At 41.5% G+C, this 24,583-nt stretch overlaps 1 protein-coding gene across 8 annotated transcripts in view; it reads right to left on the minus strand.

Annotated features, from left to right (window-relative positions):
* Positions 1–24,583, minus strand: part of MGAT5 (alpha-1,6-mannosylglycoprotein 6-beta-N-acetylglucosaminyltransferase) — a 388,895-nt gene that overhangs the window by 127,309 nt on the left and 237,003 nt on the right. For all 8 annotated transcript variants that reach the window (XM_070476288.1, XM_070476287.1, XM_070476283.1 and 5 more), the window contains 5 exons: positions 21,510–21,581; positions 18,563–18,724; positions 16,189–16,358; positions 10,122–10,256; positions 2,580–2,713 (listed from right to left, as the gene is read on the minus strand). In XM_070476288.1, the coding sequence (XP_070332389.1) occupies positions 2,580–2,713; positions 10,122–10,256; positions 16,189–16,358; positions 18,563–18,724; positions 21,510–21,581 (673 nt within the window). The remainder of the gene's footprint in view (positions 1–2,579; positions 2,714–10,121; positions 10,257–16,188; positions 16,359–18,562; positions 18,725–21,509; positions 21,582–24,583) is intronic.

Here is a 24,583-nt window from a genome sequence, read left to right on the forward strand (position 1 = left end):
CCGGGGTAATCATTTTTATCAACTTGTTTTTTTTAGTCTTTCAGTGTTTCTTTTGAAAACACAAGCTCATTCACATACATTGGCATACACACATTTTCCTCCCACTGCATACCCTTCTTGCATAGAAGGGAGGGACTCCACACACTGCCCTGCACTTTGGTTTTTATCACTTAATACAGACTAGACTAGACATCTCCCTTCAGACAGTGGAACCTTCCCTCGGTCCTTCTGCGCAGTTACACATGATTTCACTCTATCAGTGGACTATATGACTCACTCAGTTCTCTAATAGGAACCTCTGGGTTATTTCCAGTCATTCCTTAGTACAAACAGTGCCCCGATGCATGCCATGTATGATCTTTGCTTACTTGTCTTTGGGGTGGAGTCCTAGATGAGATCTGCCCAGTCAAAAGAAAGACGCCTAGAAGCTGTGCTAGATGGTGACAGATCCCCTGGCACGGGCAGTGTCAGCCGGGCTGCACTTCCAGTGCTCTCCTGAAATCTCACCTGAGGAAGAGCTGCGTGAGCAAACTTTCAGGGTCTTGCTAGTTTGATATGTGGGACATGGGATCTTGGTGCAATTTTAAAATGCACTTCTCTTATCATTAGTGAGGTTAACATGTTTCATATATTTGGAGCAACACGTTTCTTGTTTTGGATTGCTTTTGACCATTTGCCTACTGGATTGTGGAACATTTTCATCTCAATTCTTAGTAGCTTTATACATCAGTGATATTAACCCTCTGTAACAGAATATGCTATGGTGTTACTTTTTTGGTATTGTTGTTTTGGCCATACAGGTCTTTATTTTAAGGCAGTCCAATGTATTGGCTTTGCCCCCTGATTCCTGCTGAATTCTGAGTCACTTAGAAAACTATCTCCTTCCCAGGTTAACAAGAACTAATCTATTTTTTCCATCTTCAGTTATATTTTAAGCACTGAATGGATTTCAATTCAACCAACACTTTCAAATCCTCCATTCACAGAAAATAAAATAGGTATTTCAGGACTCTGAATCCCAGCATTCTAAATGAGAACTTATTTTCCGGAAAAGCCTCCTATGTTTATGCCCCAGATGTAGGGAAACACCATCCCATGGAGGGTACAAATATACCATGTCATTTAAGCAGTTCTGGCCATTTTGCACAACACGGCTAAACATTGTATTTATGTGAAGTAACAGACAAGTCACCCCATCCTGGCTCCTCAAAGTTGCATAGCCATGTCTCCCCATGCTGCCAGCCACCTGTCACCCACCACCCCTATATTAGTTTGTCCCCTGAATTCTGCCCCAGGAACAGACTGTGACAGCAGGATGACAGCACTCCAGAAGCAGTAACAGTAACGTTTACGATGCACACGGAACTTTCACACACCTCTCTGAGCTAAAATGAACATTTAAACGTGAGCATATTTCCCTACCTGCCACAGTCCTTAATTCTTTGTCCTTCTCACACTTCACACTCAAGAAGCAGTCCAGTGTATCTGATGTTGTCCTTAGTGAACCCAACGAAAGGTCATTTTTCAGTGGCTGTTTGCTGGGGGTGGGGGGGGGGGGGGGGTGGTCAGCACACGAAAAAGGTAAGGGGAGGGGGATTGCGGGTCTTAACAGGGGAAACAGATTAGCTTTCATATAGTAATTCTAGGATGGAAAGCTCTGGATTAAAATTACTCCAAGAATTTAGGAAAACAGAAATCTGCACTCTGACTGTACAAATGAACTGTTTAACTTGGGGGAATGGTCATTTCCAGAACAAGCATTCACCTCATCAAGGGGAATTATCAAGGTCTAAACAATAGATTTATCTCTGGCATGAATACTATCAGACTTGGCATTTGGCTTCACAGCCCTCAACTAATTGTAAATGAAATCAAACTGTGGGCAGGTAGACCCGATGGCAGCAGTGAGAAATGGTCAGTGTGGAAAAGAAACACAAATAAAAAAACTCTGAGAGGCTACAGCTGGGGCCAGTGAGTTCATCGTCTTTTAGTCTGTGTGTTACATGACTTTGCAAAAGAATCACTGCTGTTGGCAACAAGACACCACATGGGCAAGAGAGGGTAAGATTTCATCCTGAGCCCAGGGTTTAAGAAGTCAGTAAGATATGAAACAGATCTTTTAATCATTCCATCTTGAAAAGGCTGGCTTTCTCTTTACAAAGTTTGATGCCTAAAATAATGAAGGTTCCATTACAGTATTTGGAAAAATGTATAGACACGGAAGATCTCATTCCTTCTGAATCATCAAGTGTACCTAAACAGGGTCTGTGAGGCAGGAAGCTGTTTAGTGTCTGTCAATCAAAGATCACCGAAAGTCTTTCCCAAGTGGTTTCCAGTGATACTTTAATATTGAACATTTTTCTCCAGAATATTTGCAAGGCTTTTCACAAAATGTTCACAGAGCCTTGCTATTCTAGTTTAAAAAAATCCAGTTATTCTCAAGAAAAAGGTTCCATAGCACACATTTCTACAGCTAAAGACCCCAGAAATCACAAATGAGAACACCCAGTGGCCTCATTTCTTCTCCCCTTTGTCTCTGACGGGATTCTGGAAAGCAGAGCTGAGACACGACTACTCACGGAACATGGTGTAAAACTGCTGTGGGTTCAGATTCCACTTGCCCCAGGGTGTCTTGTGGCCTTTCAACTGGGCATAGTTGGCATGGTTGAACTCTGGCTCTGTGCCAAATGAGTCCAGGATTCGGAGCATGCACCTGGAAGATAAAAGATGCCATGAGTAAAATAACAACCGTGACCCCAAAGTCAAAAGACCAAAAGCTCTACCCTCTCTCTCAGGAACTACCAAAGATGGACAAGTTCTTTAAGAAATGCCACTGGGCGGGAATCGAGAGGTCTTACACTAGCCTGGCTAGTAAACATCCCCAGGTGTGACTTTCCAGCCAGAGCCAATGCACAGCTCATACAATCTGCTTTGGACAAGTTGACTAATCACAGAAGATGCTCAAATATCAGTGAAATAAAAAGTTCCCTAAAGCTAGAACTGCAGAAGGCCATGGTCACTGCTGCGCCCCTAGCCAGGGCCGAGCATACAGTGTTGACTATTAATGAACAACTGTGGAAGAAAAGAATTGACATTTTTACAGGCTACTATGATATGAATGCTTATCTCCATCTCCCACCACCAGCCCCCCACCCCACCCCAGCAATTCATATACTGAAATCCTAAGGAGATGGTATTAGGAGGTGGGGCTTTGGGGAAGTGATAAGCTCATGAGGGCGGAGCCCTCATAAATAGGATTAGTGCCCTTATATAAGTGACTCTAGAGAACTCCAGAGCCCCTTCTACAGTATGAAGATACAATATGAAGCTTGCCACCTCACCTGACCATGCTGGCATCCTGATCTCAGATTTGCGGTCTCCCCAGTACGTGAGCAATGCATATCTACTATTTATAAGTCACCCAGGATTTGGTACAGCAGCCCAGCACCACTGAGACAGAGGTCTTATTCTGCTCAGAGCACAAAGTTTGCTCTCCTTCAACAATTATTCAAGATTTTCATCAACTGACTAGAGTACAAGATTTTTGGTAAAGCTTAGAATCTCACTCATTAGGCAGTCGTGATTTGCATGCATTTGATAGTAGCAGGACATTCTTGTTTTCTCCCAGAGCTCAAAATGAATTGAAACTGAAGATGTTTCATTTGGTTATTCCACCAAAGCCTTAGAACAGCACCAACCAAACCCAGTCTATTGCCTGATTCTGTGCGGTCTTCCAGCTAAGAATGGTCTTTACATTTTTAAATGGTTAAAAAGGAGGAATATTTTGTGATGTGAAAGTTACATGAAATTCAACTCTCAGTGTTCAAAAATGAAGTTTTATTTGAACTAGCCAAGCCTAGTTGTTTCTGTATGTCTACGGTTGATCACCTAGAGTAACAGTAAAGTTTGGTAGCTAAAATGGAGACCACATGGCCAAGCAAAGACTGAATTATTTATTACCTGGCTCTTTATAGATAAAGCCTTCTGATCATTGCTATGGAGTACATAAAGAATGATCAATCAGAAGAAAGGAATCAATACTAAAACAGAATTTATTGATTTTGGTTACATTTATATCATCACTGATTTTCAAGACACTGATGTAAATTTAACTCATGACTCGCCAATGAAAACAGCACTATTTTCTGTACCTATTATTATTTCAGCACTATTATTATGCATTAATAATAATTCTGAATGGCTCTTACTGGACCAATAAGCATAACAGTAAAGAGGGATCAGAGCCCACATTTTAGAATCAGATGATGACAATAACTTTCAAGCATTTGATTCAGTTTCTTTCTTCCCTCCCCCACTAGTAGGAAGTCCATCTTTCAGTCAGTTTTATGTCAATGATGCAGAAAAAAAGAATGCAAAAACACCAGACTGAATTTTCCAGGAAGAGCAATATTAAGTTGTCATTTCAGTGTGATGACTTTCGCATCAGCATTATCTGTCTAGAGAAGGAAGAAAAGAAAGAGGGAAGGAAAGGTGGAAGGCGGGTGGGCCGTGACTACAAAGTAAAATACAAGCTGACCACAGAAACAGTGTCCTTCTTCCAGGTCCCCATAAGGCTCTCAAGGAACAAGGGATCAAGCTAATGGTAGAATTTATATGTACGTGTAACTGCATCACTCTGCTGTGCACTTGAAATGAACACCACATTGTAAATCAACTATACTCCAGTAAAAAGAAAGAAAAGGAAAGAGCTGGGATGATGACAGCTCTGCAGAAGGCCACTACAGGAAGGCGGAAGACACACATTGACTTGTGGGACTGGGGAAGGTTCAGCTCCTGTGAGACGACCAGAGCTGGGAGTCAAAGGTGACAGCGCTCTGAGCAGGCGCAGCAGGAAGAAACCAGCCACCCTCCTCACAGGAACCTTTGCCTTGAAGGCTTTGGCTGCCTACACTTGTTTGTAATGGACTCTAACACTCTCTAGCTTGTGATTCTATTTTTAACTTAGAGTTTTGCTGGAGTTATTTTATATTTGGATAATTAAAACAAACCCTGATGAGTAAAGACGCCTGGCAGGAGCCTCCCACTTGAAATCCTGGTCTAAATGTATGCTACGCGATGCTGGCTTCTACTCAGTGGAAGACTACAGAATGAATGATGATGGGATGTCTCTACAGTTGTCTCTAAACTTGTAGCTTTACATACTCAAAGCTTTGATCTGGGAATTGTCCTTTTTCTTTTCTTTTTGAGCTGATCTTGGTTTGTTTTACAAACCAGAGGCAAGAGACTGATCACTGTCTATGACAGGGGAGGCCGAACATTATAGTTTCCCCTCTTCAATCACTTTCTATATCTGTGTGTTTTGGAATTGGGTTTGTGTTGTTAATATTTATGTTGTTCCTCTAATGCCTTTTGTGTGTCTGGAGTGTCAGGAACAGACTGATGACTTTAAAAGATATTTGCCTCACTGCCCGAGGCAGCTGGCTTCCTAACAGGGATGGCTGCAGCAATGCCAAATGATTCCTGGAACATTCTCTCTGTGCTAAGCCCCACTATTACAAGATTGGATACTCACAACCTCCTTGCCAGGACCTACTTTCTAATTTGGAGTTTGATATGAAACAGTGTATCTTGGACTATTTGCATCTCACTTTCCTGTGTGTCCTCAATGCCCAGCAAAGGCCTCACATGAAGCAAAACAGATATGAGTTTCGCAGTACCTAGCAGGACACTAGTCACATGTAGGTATTCAATACATGTTTAACTGAATGTCCTCAGTTCAATTCAGTTGCTCAGTTGTGTCCAACTCTTTGCGACCCCACGAACTGCAGCACACCCTGGGTTCCTACATAAATTGGACAGAATTTATACTTTTTCAAGATCAACAGGATTCATAAGTTTGTGTCTAAACAGAACATCAAATGATAAACTTTACATTTAACAGAATTCCCTATCATCTTCCATTACCCATGATTAATACAGGGAGCACCACTAATCTCTAATCTTTAAAAGGAAAAGGAATAGGCAAGAAACTTTCTAGAGAACCTGGTTGGCCTTTGGATGAGAATCTCAGATATATCACACCTCAAAGACACCAACGCTAAGTCCTAACAGACCTCCTGCCAGCTAATATCACTGACATAGATGATTTATTAAAGAATGGAGGGATAAACATTACACTCTCCCATAAAATCCCCTCTGAGATACTGCCTTTTCATCCAACAAGAATCAAATACCCATCAGCAGTGACCATTTTAATAATAAAATCATCCTTTTTAATTGACCTAAATGCTACCACCGAGAATATATTTCCATCCAGACAGCCTTTCTTAATGATGAGAATATGTGAGTCCAGGGACTCTCAAAAAGGCCAGTTCCTTTGGCATGTTCATCAGATGCCTGCCACTCACGAAAGCCAGAGAAAAACAGCTCTGTCTTTCTTGTTTTTAATGCTGTTGCTAAAAAGAAAAAAACTTTATTCACTTATAAGGCCTATTAACCAAGGATAAAGATGGCTACTCCCAGATAACAGAGAACATTTATGATGGTCTGTGATTCATGAAGATTTGAAAAGAAAACAACAAACTACCATCCGGGACCAAACCCAGATTTATATATATATATATTTTTTAAGAAATACAGGCACACCTCATTTTATGGTACTTCACTTTTTGCATTTTGCAGATACTCATTCTTTTTTCAATTTTTAAATACAAATTAAAGGTTTGTGGTGACCTTGCACTGTCAGATGTTGGTTAGCAATTTTTAGTAACAACCTATTTAAAAGAGTTTGCTTTCCCTTTCCAGTTTTATTGAAAAATAATTGACACACAGCACAGAATGTTTCAAGTATATAGCATAATGATTTGACTTATATACAATGTGTAATGAATACCACAAGCTTAGTAAACAACCATCACTGTAGAGATACAAAATAAAATTTCATAACCCTATATGCAAAACAGAAAAAGAGACTCAGATGTATGGAACAGACTTGTGGACTCTGGGAGAAGGCGAGGGTGGGATGTTTCAGGAGAACAGCATTGAAACATGTATATTATCTAGGGTGAAACAGATCACCAGCCTTGGTTGGGTGCATGAGACAAGTGCTCGGGCCTGGTGCACTGGGAAGACCCAGAGGGATCGGGTGGAGAGGGAGGTGGGAGGGGGGACTGGGATGGGGAATACATGTAAATCCATGGCTAATTCATATCAATGTATAACAAAAACTACTGTAATGATGTAAAGTAATTAGCCTCCAACTAATAAAAAAAAAATAAATAAAAAATAAAAAATAAAATAAAATTTCTTTTCATTGTGATAAGAGCTCCTGGGGCTTGATCTCTTAACCGTGTTCATAAGTAACACAGCAGTGTTAATAATATTTATCACATTGTATATTACATCCCTTACTTATCTCACAACTGCAAGTTTATACCTTTTGACTACTATCCCCCTACTCCTCCTCCCCCACTCCACACTTATTATAACCACAAACCTGACCTCTTTTTCCATGAGTTTTCCTGCATCTTTGTTCTTGAAGTATAATTGACCTACAACACTATGCCAGGTTCTGGCGTGCAACTTAGTGATTCCATATTTCTGTACGTTACAAAATGATCACCACGATAAGTCTAATTACCATCTGTTACCATATTACTGACTATATTCTCACACTGTGCATTTCATAACTGTGAAAGTATTTTTAAAATTAAGTATGTACATTTTTTTTACACATAATGGTGTTGCACACAGAGTATAGGGTAAACGTAACTTTTATATGCACTAGGAAACCCCCCCACCAAAAAAAAAAAACCTGTGGGACTCAATTTATTGTGGCTTTCACCTTACGGCAGCTGGATTTGATGTGGATTCAAGTCGCCCTTCCTCCCGGAATGCTGGCAGCTATCACCTTGCTATGGGGGGGACTGGAGATGGAGGGGCTGGAGCTGAAGTTAGGGGTGAGGTGGGGCTTCCTCTGGGCTTGGTGGCCGTCACCTTCCTATGAGAGGTGATCTGATCCTAAGGTTCTGGAGCAGAAGTCCTGAGATTTCGGCTCAAGCTGGCTCTGTTCCTATCTATTTGGCTGCATGGGGACATAGGTGCAGCACACAGGATCTTCGCTGCATCATTCGACATCTTCCGATGTGGCACGTGGACTCTAGTTGTGTCTCATGGGCTCAGCAGTTGTAGCGTGCAGGCTTAGTTACTCTGCAGCCTATGGGATCTTAGTTCCCTGACCAAGGACTGAATGCATGTCCCTTGCCTTGCAAGATGGATTCTTTACCCCTGGACCACCAGGAAGTCTCATCTGCTCCTGTTAAGTGTGTGCTCTCCCCTGTCCCAGCACTGAGACCGTCAGCCCAGAGCGCAGAGTGCTGAAGCAAGGGCGAGGGTGCAGGCTCTCAGCTTGTCAGCCAACCACAGAGATCCGAGCTGTCTCTGACATGCTCTCTGTGTGGGCACCAGCCACCGTTTCCCTTCCTCTACTGAGGTGTAGTCTTGGGTCCAAGTACCTTCTGCCACTCACAGACTGCCTTTCGCCGCCCCCAATCTCCTCTGTCTCTGCCTATTTGTGGCATCGCTGGCAGCTGGAGCCTGTGTGCCCAGGTATTCAGGGTGAGCTGCCGTCAGATCTGGGCTGCTTCTAATGCACTGTTTGAGTAAGCTTCAACAATAGCCACTGCCGCCCACTCAGGTTCCATCCTGGGACCAGGTCGCCTCTGTGTCCCACTATTTTGCCTCTCTCATCGTGGCCACCCTGGATCCAGGGTCAAGCTGTGATGTGGGGTAAGCGGGGCTGGAGCATTTAGTCAGCTAGGGCTGGCACACACCGAGGCAGCTGCAGGAAGCCTCTGTTCATTCTCTCTGCCCTGCCTCATGGGCAAGCCTGGGCACACGTGCTCCTCACAAGCAGGGTCTAAGCTTCCCACAGCCCTCCTCTTAGAGCTGGTGGTCCACCAACGTAACAAGGGGGTTCATCTCTCCCGGGGAGGACCCCACGGCTCAGGGCCCCAGTCTGGCTCTCACCACTTCCCAGGGCAGCGCCCCTTTTCCAGAGTGCCCTCCCAGGGATCCCTGCCTGATCGCTTTTCCTTCCTTCCTCCCCGATTACATGTGGGTCTTTCTTACGGTCCTGGTCATACAGGAGTCTTTCTGCAAGCTTCCAGTTAGTTTCCAATGAGAACTGTTCCATGTTCTGGATTTGTACATAGCAGGAGACAAGTTCCACATTCTCCTACTCCACCATTCTGATCAATCCTCCTATTATTCTTCATTAATAAGAATTACTAAAGTCAAACTGGATACTTTATTTTGTCTGCTGAACACTGAGACTTACTGCTATTCCCATGCAAGTGTTAAAAGTAGTGTCGAGGGGGATATGCGTATATTTGTGGCTAATTCACATTGTTGTACGGCAGAAACCAACATAATATTATAAAGCAATTATCCTCCAATTAAAAAAAAGTAGTATCTGAGATACAGCAGCATCAAACTAAGCCTCTCTTAGAAAGACTGTAAGGAAACTGAAAAATTAATAAACTTCATTATACAATTAAATGTTATTTAGTGTCAGGCTTGTATACCATGTAAAACTTTCAAATATTAAGTCATGGTTTCAAACCCACAAATAGGGAAATAGTGAGATCTTCTACTAAATAATAAAAACTGCACAGAGTAACACTGAACTCAGGTCATACTAAGCATGAGGCTTATCTTTAAAAGTATAAGATTCTAGCATTTAGACAAGCTACACCCAGCTTTTTCTTCCAAGAATGATAACAATACTGATGGAGCAAAGGGACAAATGAGTCGTCATCTCAAATCTAAAGAACACAAGAAATGACACTGTCCACATTTTATCAAAATTGTTTTGATTAAACAGATGAGATTAGTGTATACAGACAGAGACACAAGCTAAGTGTTAGGGGAGGAAAAAAGAAGGCTGGACATTTGGTTTCTACTCTTAAATCAGTGAAACTAATGAAGAATACTTGAAAGTCAAAAGACACCATGGAGAATCTGAACTTCAATTAGGAATGAGAAACACTCTACACAGTTCAAAAGATAATATTCGATAAGCCTTTTCTACTGGCAACCATGTAATTCTTGTTAACAAAATAACAAGCTCTAAAAATTTAAGAACAATATGGAGCACTTACTGGTAATGAACCCAGGATGGTCCAAGAGTTTTCTTGAATTGAGCGAGTCCTACAATATCAATATAAATGAGCTCAACGATTCGATCTCCTACAGTTGGGCAGCCAGATCGGTTTCCAACAACCTTCTTCATTATTCTAGAGAAAGAACAGAAAGAAGAAAAAAAGAAAAGCAATTTACTACAAGCACTACACTTAACAACTTTAATAGGCTAAGAAACATCCCAAGAATCCTTAGGGAGAATGACATGGCTGTTCCCAGTCAGCTGCCTATCCAAATTCTGCTCAGTCATCAGGTCCATCCAAAGCTTCCATTCTGAGTCTTGCAAAAGCAAATGGTGGTATACAAATACAGCCTTAGAAACCAAAGAAGATCTGGGTCTCAGTCTATCTCTATTTAATTTGCTGGTCAAGAAGATTATGGAGGTCTTTAAGCATTGGTGAAAGGGCCAGATGTGTTATTTAAACAGATAACTGTGGAAGCAACATGAAGCAATGGTTCCCAAAAATGCCTGCACATTAGAATCATCTGGTGACCTTGGTGGATTTTTCCTAAGCCCAGGCCATATATATTCCAGACAACATAAATCACACTCTCCAATCTAGCAGCCATGAGATCTTAGGAAGTTAACTTCTCTGAATCTTTCCTCATCAAAAACAAAACAAAAAGGATTAGATATGGAGAAGATGGTAAGACAGAAACCTCTCAGGAATTCTTTAGGTAGTTGAAATAAGTATTGAGAGGAAAGTACATATACTGGATACTCAGTACCTATCAGTTTCTCCCAGAGTCTGTTCTTATTATACAGCCCTTACTGACCTCCTTCCATTTCAATACAAGCCTCTACAGTACAAACTTCTTTCTATACCGCTCTGTACAGAAAATACTTTGGCCAAGAGAATGCACTATCATAGCAAACACCTTCTTTCAACAAAACAAGAGATGATTCTACAAATGAACATCAACAGATGTTCAATATCTATATCATACTGATTATATTCTTTGCAGCAAAAGATGGAGAAGCTCTATATAGTCAGCAAAAACAAGACCGGGAGCTGACTGTGGCTCAGATCATGAACTCCTTGTTGTCAAATTCAAACTTAAATTGAAGAAAGTAGGGAAAACCACTAGACCATTCAGGTATGACCTAAATCAAATCCTTTACAATTATACAGTGGAAGTGACAAATAGATTCAAAGGATTAGATCTGATAGAGTGCCTGAAGAACTATGGATGGAGGTTTGTAACATTGTACAGGAGGCAGTGATCAAAACCATCCCCAAGAAAAAGAAATGCAAAAAGGAAAAGTGGTTGTCTGAGGAGGACTTACAAAGAGCTGAGAAAAAGAAGAGAAGTGAAAGGCAAGGAGAAAAGAAAAGATATACCCATCTGAATGCAGAGTTCCAAAGAATAGCAAGGAGAGATAAGAAAGCCTTCCTAAGTGAACAATGCAAAGGAATACAGGAAAATAATAAAACGGGAAAGACTAGAGATCTCTTCAAGAAAATTAGAGATCCCAAGGGAACATTTCATGCAAAGATGGGCACAATAAAGGACAGAAATGGTATGGACCTAACAGAAGCAGAAGATATTAAGAAGAGGTGGCAAGAGTACAGAAAAGAACTATACAAAAAGATCTTCATGACCCAGATAACCACAATGGTGTGGTCACATCTTGGAGTGAGAAGTCAAGTGGGCCTTAGAAAGCATCACTACGAACAAAGCTAGTGGAGGTGATGGAATTTCAGCTGAGCTATTTCAAATCCTAAAAGATGATGCTGTGAAAGTGCTGCATTCAATATGTCAGCAAATTTGGGAAACTCAGCAGTGGCCACAGGACTGGAAAAGGTCAGTTTTCATTCCAATCCCAAAGAACTGTAATGCCAAAGAATGCTCAACTACTGCAAATTGCACTCATCTCACACACTAGTAAAGTGATATTGAAAATCCTCCAAGCTGGGCTTCAGTAGTATGTGAGCCAAGAACTTCCAGATTTACAAGCTGGACTTAAAAAAGGCAGTGGAATCAGAGGTCAAATTGCAAATATCTGCTGGATCACAGAAAAAGCAAGAGGATTCCAGAAAAACATCTATTTCTGCTTTACTGACTATGCTAAAGCCTTTGTGGATCACAACAAACTGTGGAAAATTCAAGAGATGGGAATATCAGACTACCTTACCTGCCTCCTGAGAAATCTGTATGCAGGTCAAGAAGCAACAGTTAGAACTGTATATGGAACAATGGACTGGTTCCAAATTGGGAAAGGAGCACGTCAAGGCTGCATATTGTCACCCTGCTTATTTAACATATATCCAGACTACATCATGCGAAATTCTGGGCTGGATGAAGCACAAGCTGGAATCAAGATTGTTGTGAGAAATATCAATAACCTCAGTAACACAGATGACACCACCCTTATGGCAGAAAGTGAATAAGAACTAAAGAGCCTCTTGATGAAAGTGAAAGAGGAGAGTGAAAAAGTTGGCTTAAAACTCAACATTCAGAAAACTAAGATCTTGGTGCTCCATCTCATCACTTCATGGCAACTAGACGGGGAAACAATGGAAACAGTGACAGACTTCACTTTCTTGGGCTCCAAAATCACTGCAGATGGTGACTGCAGCCATGAAATTAAAAGATGCTTCCTCCTTGGAAGAAAAGCTATGACCAACCTAGACAGCATATTAAAAAGCAGAGACATTACTTTACTGACAAAGGTCCATCTAGTCAAAGCTATGGTTTTTCCAGCAGTCATGTGTGGATGTGAGAGTTGGACCATAAAGAAGGCTGACAGCCAAACAATTGATGCTTTTGAACTGTGGTGTTGGAGAAGACTCTTGAGAGTCCCTTGGATTGCAAGGAGATCCAACCAGTCCATCCTAAAGGAGATCAGTCCTGAATATTCATTGGAAGGACTGATGCTGAAGCTGCAACTCCAATATATACTCTGGCTACCCTGATGTGAAGAGACGACTCTCTGGAAAAGACCCTGAGACAGGGAAAGACTGAAAGCAGGAGGAGAATGGGATGACAGAGGACGAGATAGTTGGATGGCATCATCGACTCAATGGACATGAGTTTGAGCAAGCTCCAGGAGACGGTGAAGGGCAAGGAAGCCTGGCATGCTGCAGTCCACGTGGTCACAAAGAGTCAGACATGACTGAGCTACTGAACAACAACGAAATACTGCTCTGTACTGTTTGCTAATTTTTTCTCTTATGTCTATTTTATCCTTCTGAATAGACTGTATTTAAGAACTGGCACTATGGTTTATACTTTTTCATTATCCTTCCATCCATCCACTAACATAAACCTAATCATCTATTTAAACCCACCCTTGCACTCAGAGACAACATACTTGATTGTAGGTGAGCTTCACATGGTGAGGCATATAACTGCTAGCCATACTGCCATCTGTCCAGAAATTGGCCATTTATCTATTTATCCCAGCTCACATCCCATAAGAGTCCTTAACCAGACTACGGACACCCTACTCCAAAGGACAAGAGTCATCACCAGGCCTCTGCCTACAGCTCCACAATGACACTGCTCTAGGTACCCCTTTTTCTCCACTGGGTTTCTGAAAGAGCCAATATCTTCCCAAGAATTTGAAAATTTTTTCTGTAAAGGGCCAGGCAGTAAATATTTTCATCTTCACAGGCCACATATTCTCTGTCACAGCTATTCAACTCTGCTCTTGTAGAAGGAAAGCAGTCACAGATAATATACAAACAATGGGTGTGGCTGTGGGCCCATGAAACTTGATTAACAAAAGACAATCCCTGTGCTATACCTCGGAGCATCAACAGATGCTGATGCATCAACTTATGCCTTATAAGCATCAACTTATGCCTGAGTCTTACCCCCAAAAGCTGTCATTTAATTAGTCTGGGATATGTTCTGGGCTGGGGGAGTCTAAAAAGATCCCTGCTGCTGCTGCTAAGTCACTTCAGTCGTGTCCGACTCTGCAACCCCATAGACGACAGCCCACCAGATACCCCATCCCTGGGATTCTCCAGGCAAGAACACTGGAGTGGGTTGCCATTTCTTTCTCCAATGCATGAAAGTGAAAAGTGAAAGTGAAGTCACTCAGTTGTGTTCCACTCTCAGCGACCCCATGGACTGCAGCCTACCAGGCTCCTCTGTCCATGGGATTTTCCAGGCAAGAGTGCTGGAGTGGGTTGTCATTGCCTTCTCCGAAAAAGATCCCTAGGTGATTCTAATGTGCAGGCATGTGTGGGAACCACTGCTCCAAAATGAATAAACACATCTGGCTTTGACACCAGGGCTTAAAGACCTCCATGATCTTCTTGACCAGCAAATGAAGTCTCTGCCTAGTAGATCCCTAATATGGCTTTTTGGGCCTCCCTAGGGAGTACTGATCCCCAGAGCACCCATCGTGCTCCATTTCTTCAGCACCCCTTCTTCCATCGATCTCTTATTTGTTCAGTAAACAGTTATGAGTGCCTGCTGTTCTAGGTGCTCAGTACACGGTGGTGAGCAATATTCACAGTTTCTCCACTCCCTGTGCTTATCATCCTCACCTCAAGTAGTACTAATCACATTTTAATTAGTGTCACTATTATACAATGCATTAGTTGTAATTATCAAAAGGTTGGCTTCTCCTTAACCACAGGCTGATCATTGCTAAGTCCCATACCAAGAACCAGCCCAAAGGAGGAGGTGAAGGAATGACCATGCAATGTATGAATACACCCACTTCAGAGGTTGTGTCTCCAATGTGTATTTTTAGAAAGCAGGGCAGAGGCAATGGCAGGCAGCTATTAAAGAGTGGTGAAGGGCTTAGAAAGACCTTGGGTTTCTCGAGCTTTGAAAGGAGCATTGCGGTTCCATGGTCAAGAGCAGAGGCTTTGAGGTCAGAGAGACAGAGGGTTCAAATCCTGGCTCTCCCACATACCTTCAATAGGATCTTGAAGAACCCATTTTTGGTTTGAACCCCAGTTTCATCATCTTTAAAATGCAGAAAGCAACAGTACCTACTTCCAGGCTTGCACTAAGGACTAAATAAAATATAACACGTGAAGTGCTTACTATCTGGGGCACAGGAAGTGTTCAACAAATGTTAGTTCTAAATGGGCACCATCAGTATTATGGCTGTCATAACTGGTGACATATGATATTTTCACCATGAATATCATAACTCTTGATATTACTGCTGTAACTAAAGCCCGGATCATGGTTTTAGCATATGGAAATCACTTAACAAATGAGAGCTGACATTGTTTTATTGATAACACTGCTTTTTCATCTCAATACTGCCTCTAATCCTGTGTGGACCTTGGACCTAACACAGTGACCTCACTGGACTACAAAGTAGGAGCAAGGTGGGACATACGCTGTCTTACCTCTTCCATCTCTAGAATGTCCCTTCAAGTGTTTCCTTTTGGAACAGTTGACATATTGCTTCATGCTAACTTGGCTGTTGGGTAGGAGTCTCAGTGGGCAGTTATCCAAAAAGGAGTGAAGGAGAGCTAAGCACTTCTGCTTGACCAGCCGTGTCAGTCTAAAAGTGATTAACGGAGGACTCAAGCTAGAAGCACACTTCAGTGAAACCAAAAAACCAGGTAGAATTAACAGACTCAGAGTTGCAAGAGCACTAATTGAAATAGGATTGGATCAGGGCTTTCGAGAAACTCATCCTCTCCAAATTAAATTACAAACAGGAACCTGCCCTGTTTGAAGACTTAGAAAGTGCGATGTTGAGGAGGGAAGGGTATGCATTTCAGCAAGAGACAGGGAATTAGGAAAGTCAATAATGTTCTGTGCTGCAGATGTTGGAAGCACCTGTAACAGCAGAGAATAAGCTCCTTAGTTTGAATTTTCTGGCATTCATTTATCAAGCCTCTGGAGCCTGCAGCTACAATGAAAACATATTAGCCTTTTCACAGTGTATGTATTTAGCGCCTGAAAATAATCTTCTTATCTCCTGTTTAGTGAATTATCACTTTCATTTTCCTCCACAAGAAATTACACACTAATAGAGGGCTTTAAGAGTTTACAATTTCTTTTTTGTATTCTGATTTTAAAATTGAAAAGTAATCTCCTTACTCCTTGAGCTCTGCCAGTGAAGCTGAAATCCTAATGTCATGGCCCAGTAAGTACAGAGACGTAATTAAATCACTCCACTGAACTAATTCGCCAAGAGGGCCACCACTGAAAGCTGTCTCTGCAATCTTAAATCCGGATTCCTTAGTCAGGAGGCCCAGGTGAACAAGAACCTGAAAAAAAAAAGAGGGACACACTGATTCTCATTGGATCAAGTACAAATTCCACAGAAACCCACCAAAAAACCACCCACCAATTCCAAAGTCATGTTTACCTTCTAACAGAATCTCAACATGGGGTAAATAATTTTTCTAGAAGGTACACAGAAAGAAAGGAATGATCTCTCATTGTTGTTTTAGAGAAATAAAGTCATTACTGCATTGGGTATGGCTATGGACAGATAATCCTGCTTTCCAAAGGTGAAAAATCAGGTTTAAAGGAGAGTCAACCAGGACAATAAAATATCTTTTAACAATACTGGGCTTTTTTTCCACAGGTGGAATATTTTTAAGCTTTTAACATGACAAATTTCAAACACTAACAAAAACAGATATGACAATACAGTCAATTCCGATGTACTTAACAATTACTGACTTCAACAATGATTAACTCCTGACAGGTCTTATTTAATATACACCCCTCACTTTCTCCCAACCCCTCCAGCTTATCTTGAAACAAATCTGAGAGAGCCTATCATCTGTAAAAATCTCAGCTGGAATTTCGAAAAGAAATTAATTTTCACTTAAAAAATATAACTGTAATATCACTGTCACCCCTAACACAGCTATTAATTCCTTAGTATCATCCAACATCCAGTTAGTGCATACACTTGCTCAACTGTCCCTTATTTTGCCCAAGAGCAGTTATTTGAGCCAGAATTCAAATAAAGTGCATAAACTTCTCATACCTCTCTTAGCCTTCTTTAATTGTAGATTAACTGCCTGATCTTCCTTTCTGGGAGAGGGAGGGGTTTGCAATTTACTTGTCAAAGAAACTGGGTTGTATTTCCAGTAGAGTTTTTCACCCTCTAGATTTTACTGACTGTAAAACAGATTTTTCTGTCCCTTGTGTTTATGGTAAATCAGTAACTACAGCTGCAGCCATGATCAAATTTGTATTTGATTTTTTGGGCAACACTATTTCATAGGTAGCGCTGTGTGCTTCCAGTGGTAGGAACAATATCTGGTTGTTTCTGTTTTGTGGTGTTTGCAGCTACTGATGATCACTAACTAGATGCATTAATCCATTATGGCTTGCCATTGATGACATTCTATCATTCCTTCTGCATTCATTAGCTGTAATATTGGTACTTCTAGAAAGAGAAACTATCCCTCATGGACAGCCTGCATAGGAAAAAAAACCTGGTAAATACCTGATTCTTTCCTTTTACTTAACGGTTTTCAGAATAACAAATTTGTTCTTTAGCATTCTCTAATGATGACAAAGGAAGATTTTTTTAAAAAAATATGTGTATTATTATACATGAACATGAACATAAGTATATTTGACGGGTTTCAATACACTGCAGTTATTATTCTTACTGATTACCAAATTGTGCCACCTTGGAAAATGGGAGGCTATTAAAGTTGGCTTTCAAGTTCTTTGAAAAAATTCTAGCAGTCTTTGATAATTTTTTTCCATATATAGAAAGATAATTATTATGCTCACATGAGATTCATATTTAATACATATCAGTATGTTTTAGCTGACAGTGAGAACAGCATTCAGTATAGGTTTCCAGGTGTAAATTCAGAGTAGCAAGGCAGCTTTTAATGTGGTCCAACTGACTGAAGTCTGAAAGGAAAACAGCGATGTTAGCTTAACTAAACCCAGGGTATAAGAGCTTCACGCTCAGGGATATTACAGGGGGTTTCCCAAGCATCTCCTCATGAACGTCAAAACAAACTGGCTCAAGTTTAATTTACAGTATCTCTGTCTCAGGAACACAAGCAGAACCGCCACCAAACAGAGCAGCAATGAAACTCACCAGCTGGCTGCCCGAATTACAGAACTGACAAATACCCAGAGTATGAAACTGTCATGATGATGTAACAGGAAGTACTTTAAGGTTGCATTCTAGTAAAGAAAAGAGAATTAAACTTCCTGATGCTACTGAGAGTGAGTCAGAAGGTACATAGGAAAATCTTACAGGCAGATATTCTGCTTGGCTCCACTGAAGACACGTGTGCTAGTTCCTGCTAAGATTGTTGTAAACTGGGGAAAGGAAAGCCCCAAAATGGCTGTGGAAGAAGACACTGCAGATTCACCCCAAGGGAATATCACTGGGGACATGACATTTCTCTTAGTCTTGCCTCCATGAAAATCAAATTTTCAAGAAAACTGGCATTCAGCTGAAGTGAATTAATCAGAAACTCACTTTCTTCCGCTTTCTCTTCTCAAGATTCTGCTTCATTGCCAAGGACTTGATTGCTTGGATCCACGCATCAGCCATTCGCCGGATCCGCAGTCTCATCCATCGGAATTCTTCATGCTTTTTCATCATACTGTAGAGAATATTAACATCTGTACGAATTTCTGCCTAGAAACAGAAATTTAATAAAAATGAATAGGAGATAAGACGCCCAAAAGCATAATGGTTTTCATGATGTGACGTTTGAAAACTTGAAAGAGAGAGTCAATTAAACATGTGGCTTCAAAAGGGAGTCTGGTTCATTGAAGAGCTTTGCTTGAAGGTCCTGGGGCTGCAGATTGAAGCAAAGGGCCACTGACTGCTGCTCTGCTATATAAGGGACATCATTAAAAATTAGAAGCAGAGAAAAGCGGCACAGGCATTGCCAAGCCCTGAGCTAGGTCAAAATGTGTATTTTACAGTGAAATGTGCTTGATGCATCTTGAAATTGTCTGCACCCGAATTTGTTGGCCCTTTGGATCTACTTCGGGGGAGCAGACTCCTGGGAAAACTGAAGTTTATCCTTAACAGACTACCTGCCATTATGGAGGCTGCCACAAAACCTCATTCCATCCACAAAGTAGGAAAATACACTCTTGCCCTCTAGTCTTGTCCCAATCCAAATAAACAAAAGTTTATTATTTTCTACAAGGAATTGAAAAGCCAGGGATATCACTTTCCTATTGTAACTGAATAAAATTTCGAATTCAAGCCAGAATAACTTAAAAGTCAGAAAGAGTATTTTTCTACAATAGCTGGATATAACCAGTGATTGAAAGAACAGGGAGAAATAATAACATTAGTATTTTTTCATATAAAATCTAAAGAAAGCATGTTGAATCCATCTTTCAGCAGTCACCATAATTGATTCTAAACATTCATCTAACCATGCCATGACTCAACTATGTCCCAAGAATCCCATGGTCTAAGCGAGGCTCAGTAAACTCTGGCTCTTTGACCAAATCTTTCTTAGCTCAGTTGCTCAGTTGTGTCTGACTCTTTGCGACCCCATGGACTGCAGCACGCCAGGCTTCCCTGTCCGACCGGCTCCAACTCCTGGAGCCTACTCAAACTCATGTCCATCGTGTCATGTGATGCCACCCAACCATCTCATCCTCTGTTGTCCTCTTTTCCTCCCGCCTTTGATCTTTCCCAGGATCAGGGTCTTTTCCAATGAGTCGGTTCTTCGCATCAGGTAGCCAGAGTATCGGACTTGCAGCTTCAGCATCAGTCCTTCCAATGAATATTCAGGTCTGATTTCCTTTAGGGTTGACTGGCTGGATGTCCTTGCAGTCCAAGGGACTCTCAAAAGTCTTTTCCAACACCACAGTTCAAAAGCATCAATTGTTTGGCTGTCAGCCTTCTTTATGGTCCAGCTCTCACAGCCATACATGCCTGCTGGTTTAAAAAACCATAGCTTTGACTAGATGGACCTTTGTTGGTAAAGTAATGTCTCTGTTTTTAATAGCTGTCTAGGTTGGTCATAGCTTTTCTTCCAAGGAGGAAGCATCTTTTAATTTCATGGCTGCCGTCACCATCTGCAGTGATTTTGGAGCCCAAGAAAATGAAGTCTGTCACTGTTTCCATTGTTTCCCCGTCTAGTTGCCATGAAGTGATGAGATGGAGCACCAAGATCTTAGTTTTCCGAATGCTGAGTTTTAAGCCAACTTTTTCACTCTCCTCTTTCACTTTCATCACGAGGCTCTTTAGTTCTTCTTCGCTTTGTGCCATAAGGGTGGTGTCATCTGCGTATCTGAGGTTTTTGATTTCTCCCAGCAATCCTGGTTCCAGCTTGTGCTTCATCCAGCCCGGCACTTCACATGATGTACTCTGCATATAAGTTAAATAAGCAGGGTGACAATATACAGCCTTGACATACTTCTTTTCCTATTTGAAACCAGTCTGTTGTTCCATATCCAGTTCTAACTGTTGCTTCTTGACCTGCATACAGATTTCTCAGGGGGCAGGTCAGGTGGTCTGGTATTCCCATCTCTTTAAGAATTATCCACAGTTTGTTGTGATCCACACAGTCAAAGGCTTCGGTATAGTCAATAAAGCAAAAGTAGATGTTTTTCTGGAACTTTCTTGCTTTTTGATGATCTCCTTATTTTTCGATGATCTTCCTCACTTCCTGTTTTTCTACGTAAAGTTTTGTGAGAACATAGCCATGCCCACTCATTTACATATGATGAGGGCTGCCCTGGGCTACAAGGTCAGAATTGAGTAGGTATAACAGAGACTTCCTTATGGCCTACAAAGAGGAAAGTATTTACTATCTGGCCTTTCAGAGAAAAAAGCTGCTGACCCCTGAGGAAAAGAATAAGGGCTTGAGTTTTAATACGAAACTTTTCACAGCCCCTACCTACCCTTCCCATCTCTTCTTCATTCCAGCTTCTTCAGACCCCTACGGCCTTGTCCCAGGCTCTTCTCCTGAAAACGCCAGGCTCTTGTATGGGCACCTTTTCACTTCACATCAGAGATATCTGTCTCTCCCGGACTTGGTATAAATCCATTCATCACTTCAAATTCAACTCCAAGGTCATGTTCTCTTTACATCTCTCCTGACCCACGCGGGCTGTGCTGGCCCCTTCCTCATTAATTTCCATGGCCTGTGTTTCAGTGTTGACACGGGTGTGGCCACCATTTACCACCACCTTCATTACCAGATCACTGGGCACCTCCAAGTCTGGCACCAGGTCTTATTGACTTAGGAACCCTCAGAGAACTGCTCAATAAATAAACATAACGCTAACAGTATCATGTGGTCACTCAAATTTCCACAGGGCTGGGGACACAAGTTCTTCAGTTTCCTATTATTTCAGATTACAACTGGCATCTTTAGAAGACTCTACATGTATCACTTGGCATCAGCCCCAAATCACAAGCCAGGTAAGAGGTTTCCAAAACCACTTACCAATGAGTTACGATCAGCTTCTTCGTAGGGATTTTTCGTTCTCCAAGGTAAATGGGGACACCAATTTTCAACCTGAGAAACAGGAACCAGAGACACTAAGTATGCGGTTCATTTGCAAATGAATTAATGGCTGTGCCAAGCCTCGAGCACAGTGCCTGGTACACAGAAAGTGGGTTATTATTAATACTTACATCCCTGCCTTCTCCATGATCCTCCAGTGGGTTATAATTATTAATAATTATCAATTATTAGTCAGACTCCCACACTTTTAGCTAGCAACCCAGAGAGGTCTGCTCTCAGATGCAACAAAAACCAGTCAAGGTCCCATGAAGCATATGATTACACTTCACATCCGTCCTTCAAAAACTTCATAGTCACTAATTCCTTAATCATTTAATCTTCATACTTCTATGCAGAAGGAGAGGGGGGCTCTTATGGTAGAAAGTTAAAAGATTTGAACACTGCCGCCAGGGGATAGGAATGCAAAGGTGCTTCTGTGCCATTTATTTAGCAAAAGGACAGGAATGATTTGTTATTTGCTCTGGCATGTCTGGAAAGGTAACAGCAAGTCATCTGAGGCACAGAACTCCATCATTTATCTCCAAATTAGGAATGCAACTGAGAGTTTAAGGCGAACGGATCAAGGCTTCCCCTCATTTTGTGGCTGTTCACTTCACACTATCTCAAGCAACAGGGTGATAAAACCTGTTGGAAAGAGAGATGAGGAAAGAAAAAAATCCTTCAGCAATCTTGAGAGAGCCATTGTGTAAGCCTGTTCTGTCAATGCACCAGAGTTCAGAGAGCAGGAGAGGGAAGAGAAAGCAGAAGTACCAAATTTTACAGGAATGACTGCAAAAACGGCACCAAAGAAAATTAAGGCAGACTTACATTTTCTAGTAAATGAAGAATGCACTGATTGATATTGATGTCTGACCTCTTTGCCCAAACTGGCCATATAATTCTAAGATAGCATATCACCCATTCACTAATATGAGATTATTAAAGATGGCTAATAAGCAGGAAATGAAAATACTGTTTCTATGGCCAGGTGGACCCAATAAAAATGAACAGAGCCAGAGGGCAGGGGGCATCCTTGGAGGATCATAGAGAAGGCAGGGATGTAAGTGAGGTTAGACTTTCAGGTCAGCAATGCAGAGTCAGACAAGCTGGTTAGACCCCCAGCTCTGCGCAAGTTTTCAAAGAAAGCAGTTTCACTACTCTAGAAATAAAGCAAGGTGATTTTGACTAGAACCCAAAATAATTGGGCAATTTGCATAAAGCCCTCTGCCACTGCAAGTGATCTGAAAGCAATATGCAGAGGGCAGCTAAGTTTGGGGTGGGTGGAATTCCTGGATAGGAAAAGTAGCATATTCTCTTTTCTTTTTGTGGAATGAAATTACACTTGACCAGCTTTGTGAATGGCTTCAGAGACTCAAAAGGGCTTCTCATAAGAACGGTTGCAATGGTTTTTACTCTTAAGAAAATACCAACTTGCCTGAAATGTCTTTGTCTAAAAACTGAGCGCTAACACAGCAGCATCACCATGAAAGGCAAAAATCACAAAGGAAAAACACTCTGTAAGTGAGAAAAACGAGGAAGAACCAGCAGAAAAGAAGGCTCCAAGGGCACGAAGCTGGTCCCAGCAGCACTGCACACATTTGTGCCTTGTGTGCTTAGGCTGGACTGAATTATTTAATTCAAATTAAATTTTTGTAAATGGACTCAATAAGACAGTGCTTTAAAGCATATTTATACCATGAAGGATTCAAATAGACTGCTGACCTGACTGCGAGACCTTCCACTGCACACAAAAGCACGAGGGTGAGCAAGCAGGGCACAGATTCATAGTCAATCCCATATGAAATAAATAACAGCAGCATGTCAGAATAAAAAACGTCCTCATGAAGAGCATGATAGGGAGAGATGAGACACGACTATGAATAAAGAAAATCAAGCAAAAGGAGACACACTGGTGAGATCAGATAAAGGAGAGTACATTCACTCCTCCGCCCTTCGAAGAATCTTCCAAAATTTACTCTGATGAAAATACAGTCCAAGGTGATCTTCTAAAATATGACTTCCCTACAGAATACTCAAGACTTTAATTCCCCTTTGAAACTGATCATTCATCTCAGTTCTTCTTACTCTAAATCACTGGATAATACCATGTGAGATTTCAAGGGCATCTCAGTATGGGAAATGGAGTCAGTGTATTTTGAATTTAGCAAGAAATCTTACCATTACATACACACTCATAATAGAGGAAAAATCCATTCTATCTTGACACAGAATGAGGACAGTGGGTTTTTAGGGTGACTGTTTTTGTACACTGTGATAAGCTAACTGGTTAACAAAATAATTAAATTATACATAAATCAATTACTCCGTGGGGAGTGGAGGAAAAACAAACAAATAAACACATTTCTTTCTGAAACCTCAGTGGATTACCAGGACTGGAAGAAAGCCAGCACTGGCAGTAACTCCACGTATTGAAACAAAACAGCTCTCAAATGAGCAACATTTTCCTAAATAAGAACATCATTGACAACACAGGGAAAATCTGGTTCAGGGATCGTAATTCAACTTCCTCATCCCTAACTGTTTTGCCCAGTCTACCCTGGCTCCCTAAATGAGTCTAACCACTCAGCACACCATCCTACCTAAGAAAGCTGGACCCCAAGGAGAGCCCCCTGTCTTCCTGATCTAGAAGTTCTTCTACTTCAACTCATTCTCATCATCTTAGTGTTCTTCTGGCTTTCAGAACCCTAGGACCCTATTTCTGCCTGTGGTCACCTACTGGCTTGGCTATAATTTTCCAACTACAACCTTAGAGCTCTCTCTGGGATAAGATCTGTGGTGCTGGACCCTCCCACTGCCTACCCCCACCTCTACCCAACTCCTGCAAGCTGGCAAGTCCTCCGTCAGGCCCTCTGCCAGGGAAGCGACTCTGCAGCCTTAAATTCTCCCACAAATCACTGTAGTGAGTCTAAGAATCTAAAATCATCTGAGTTCATGGCAACATGCATGCAACAATCAATAGAGGAGCAGAACCATGACTATAATAACCTTTGATT

The sequence above is a fragment of the Odocoileus virginianus genome, chromosome 13 (genome assembly GCF_023699985.2).
Source record: "Odocoileus virginianus isolate 20LAN1187 ecotype Illinois chromosome 13, Ovbor_1.2, whole genome shotgun sequence".
Lineage (NCBI taxonomy): Eukaryota > Metazoa > Chordata > Mammalia > Artiodactyla > Cervidae > Odocoileus > Odocoileus virginianus.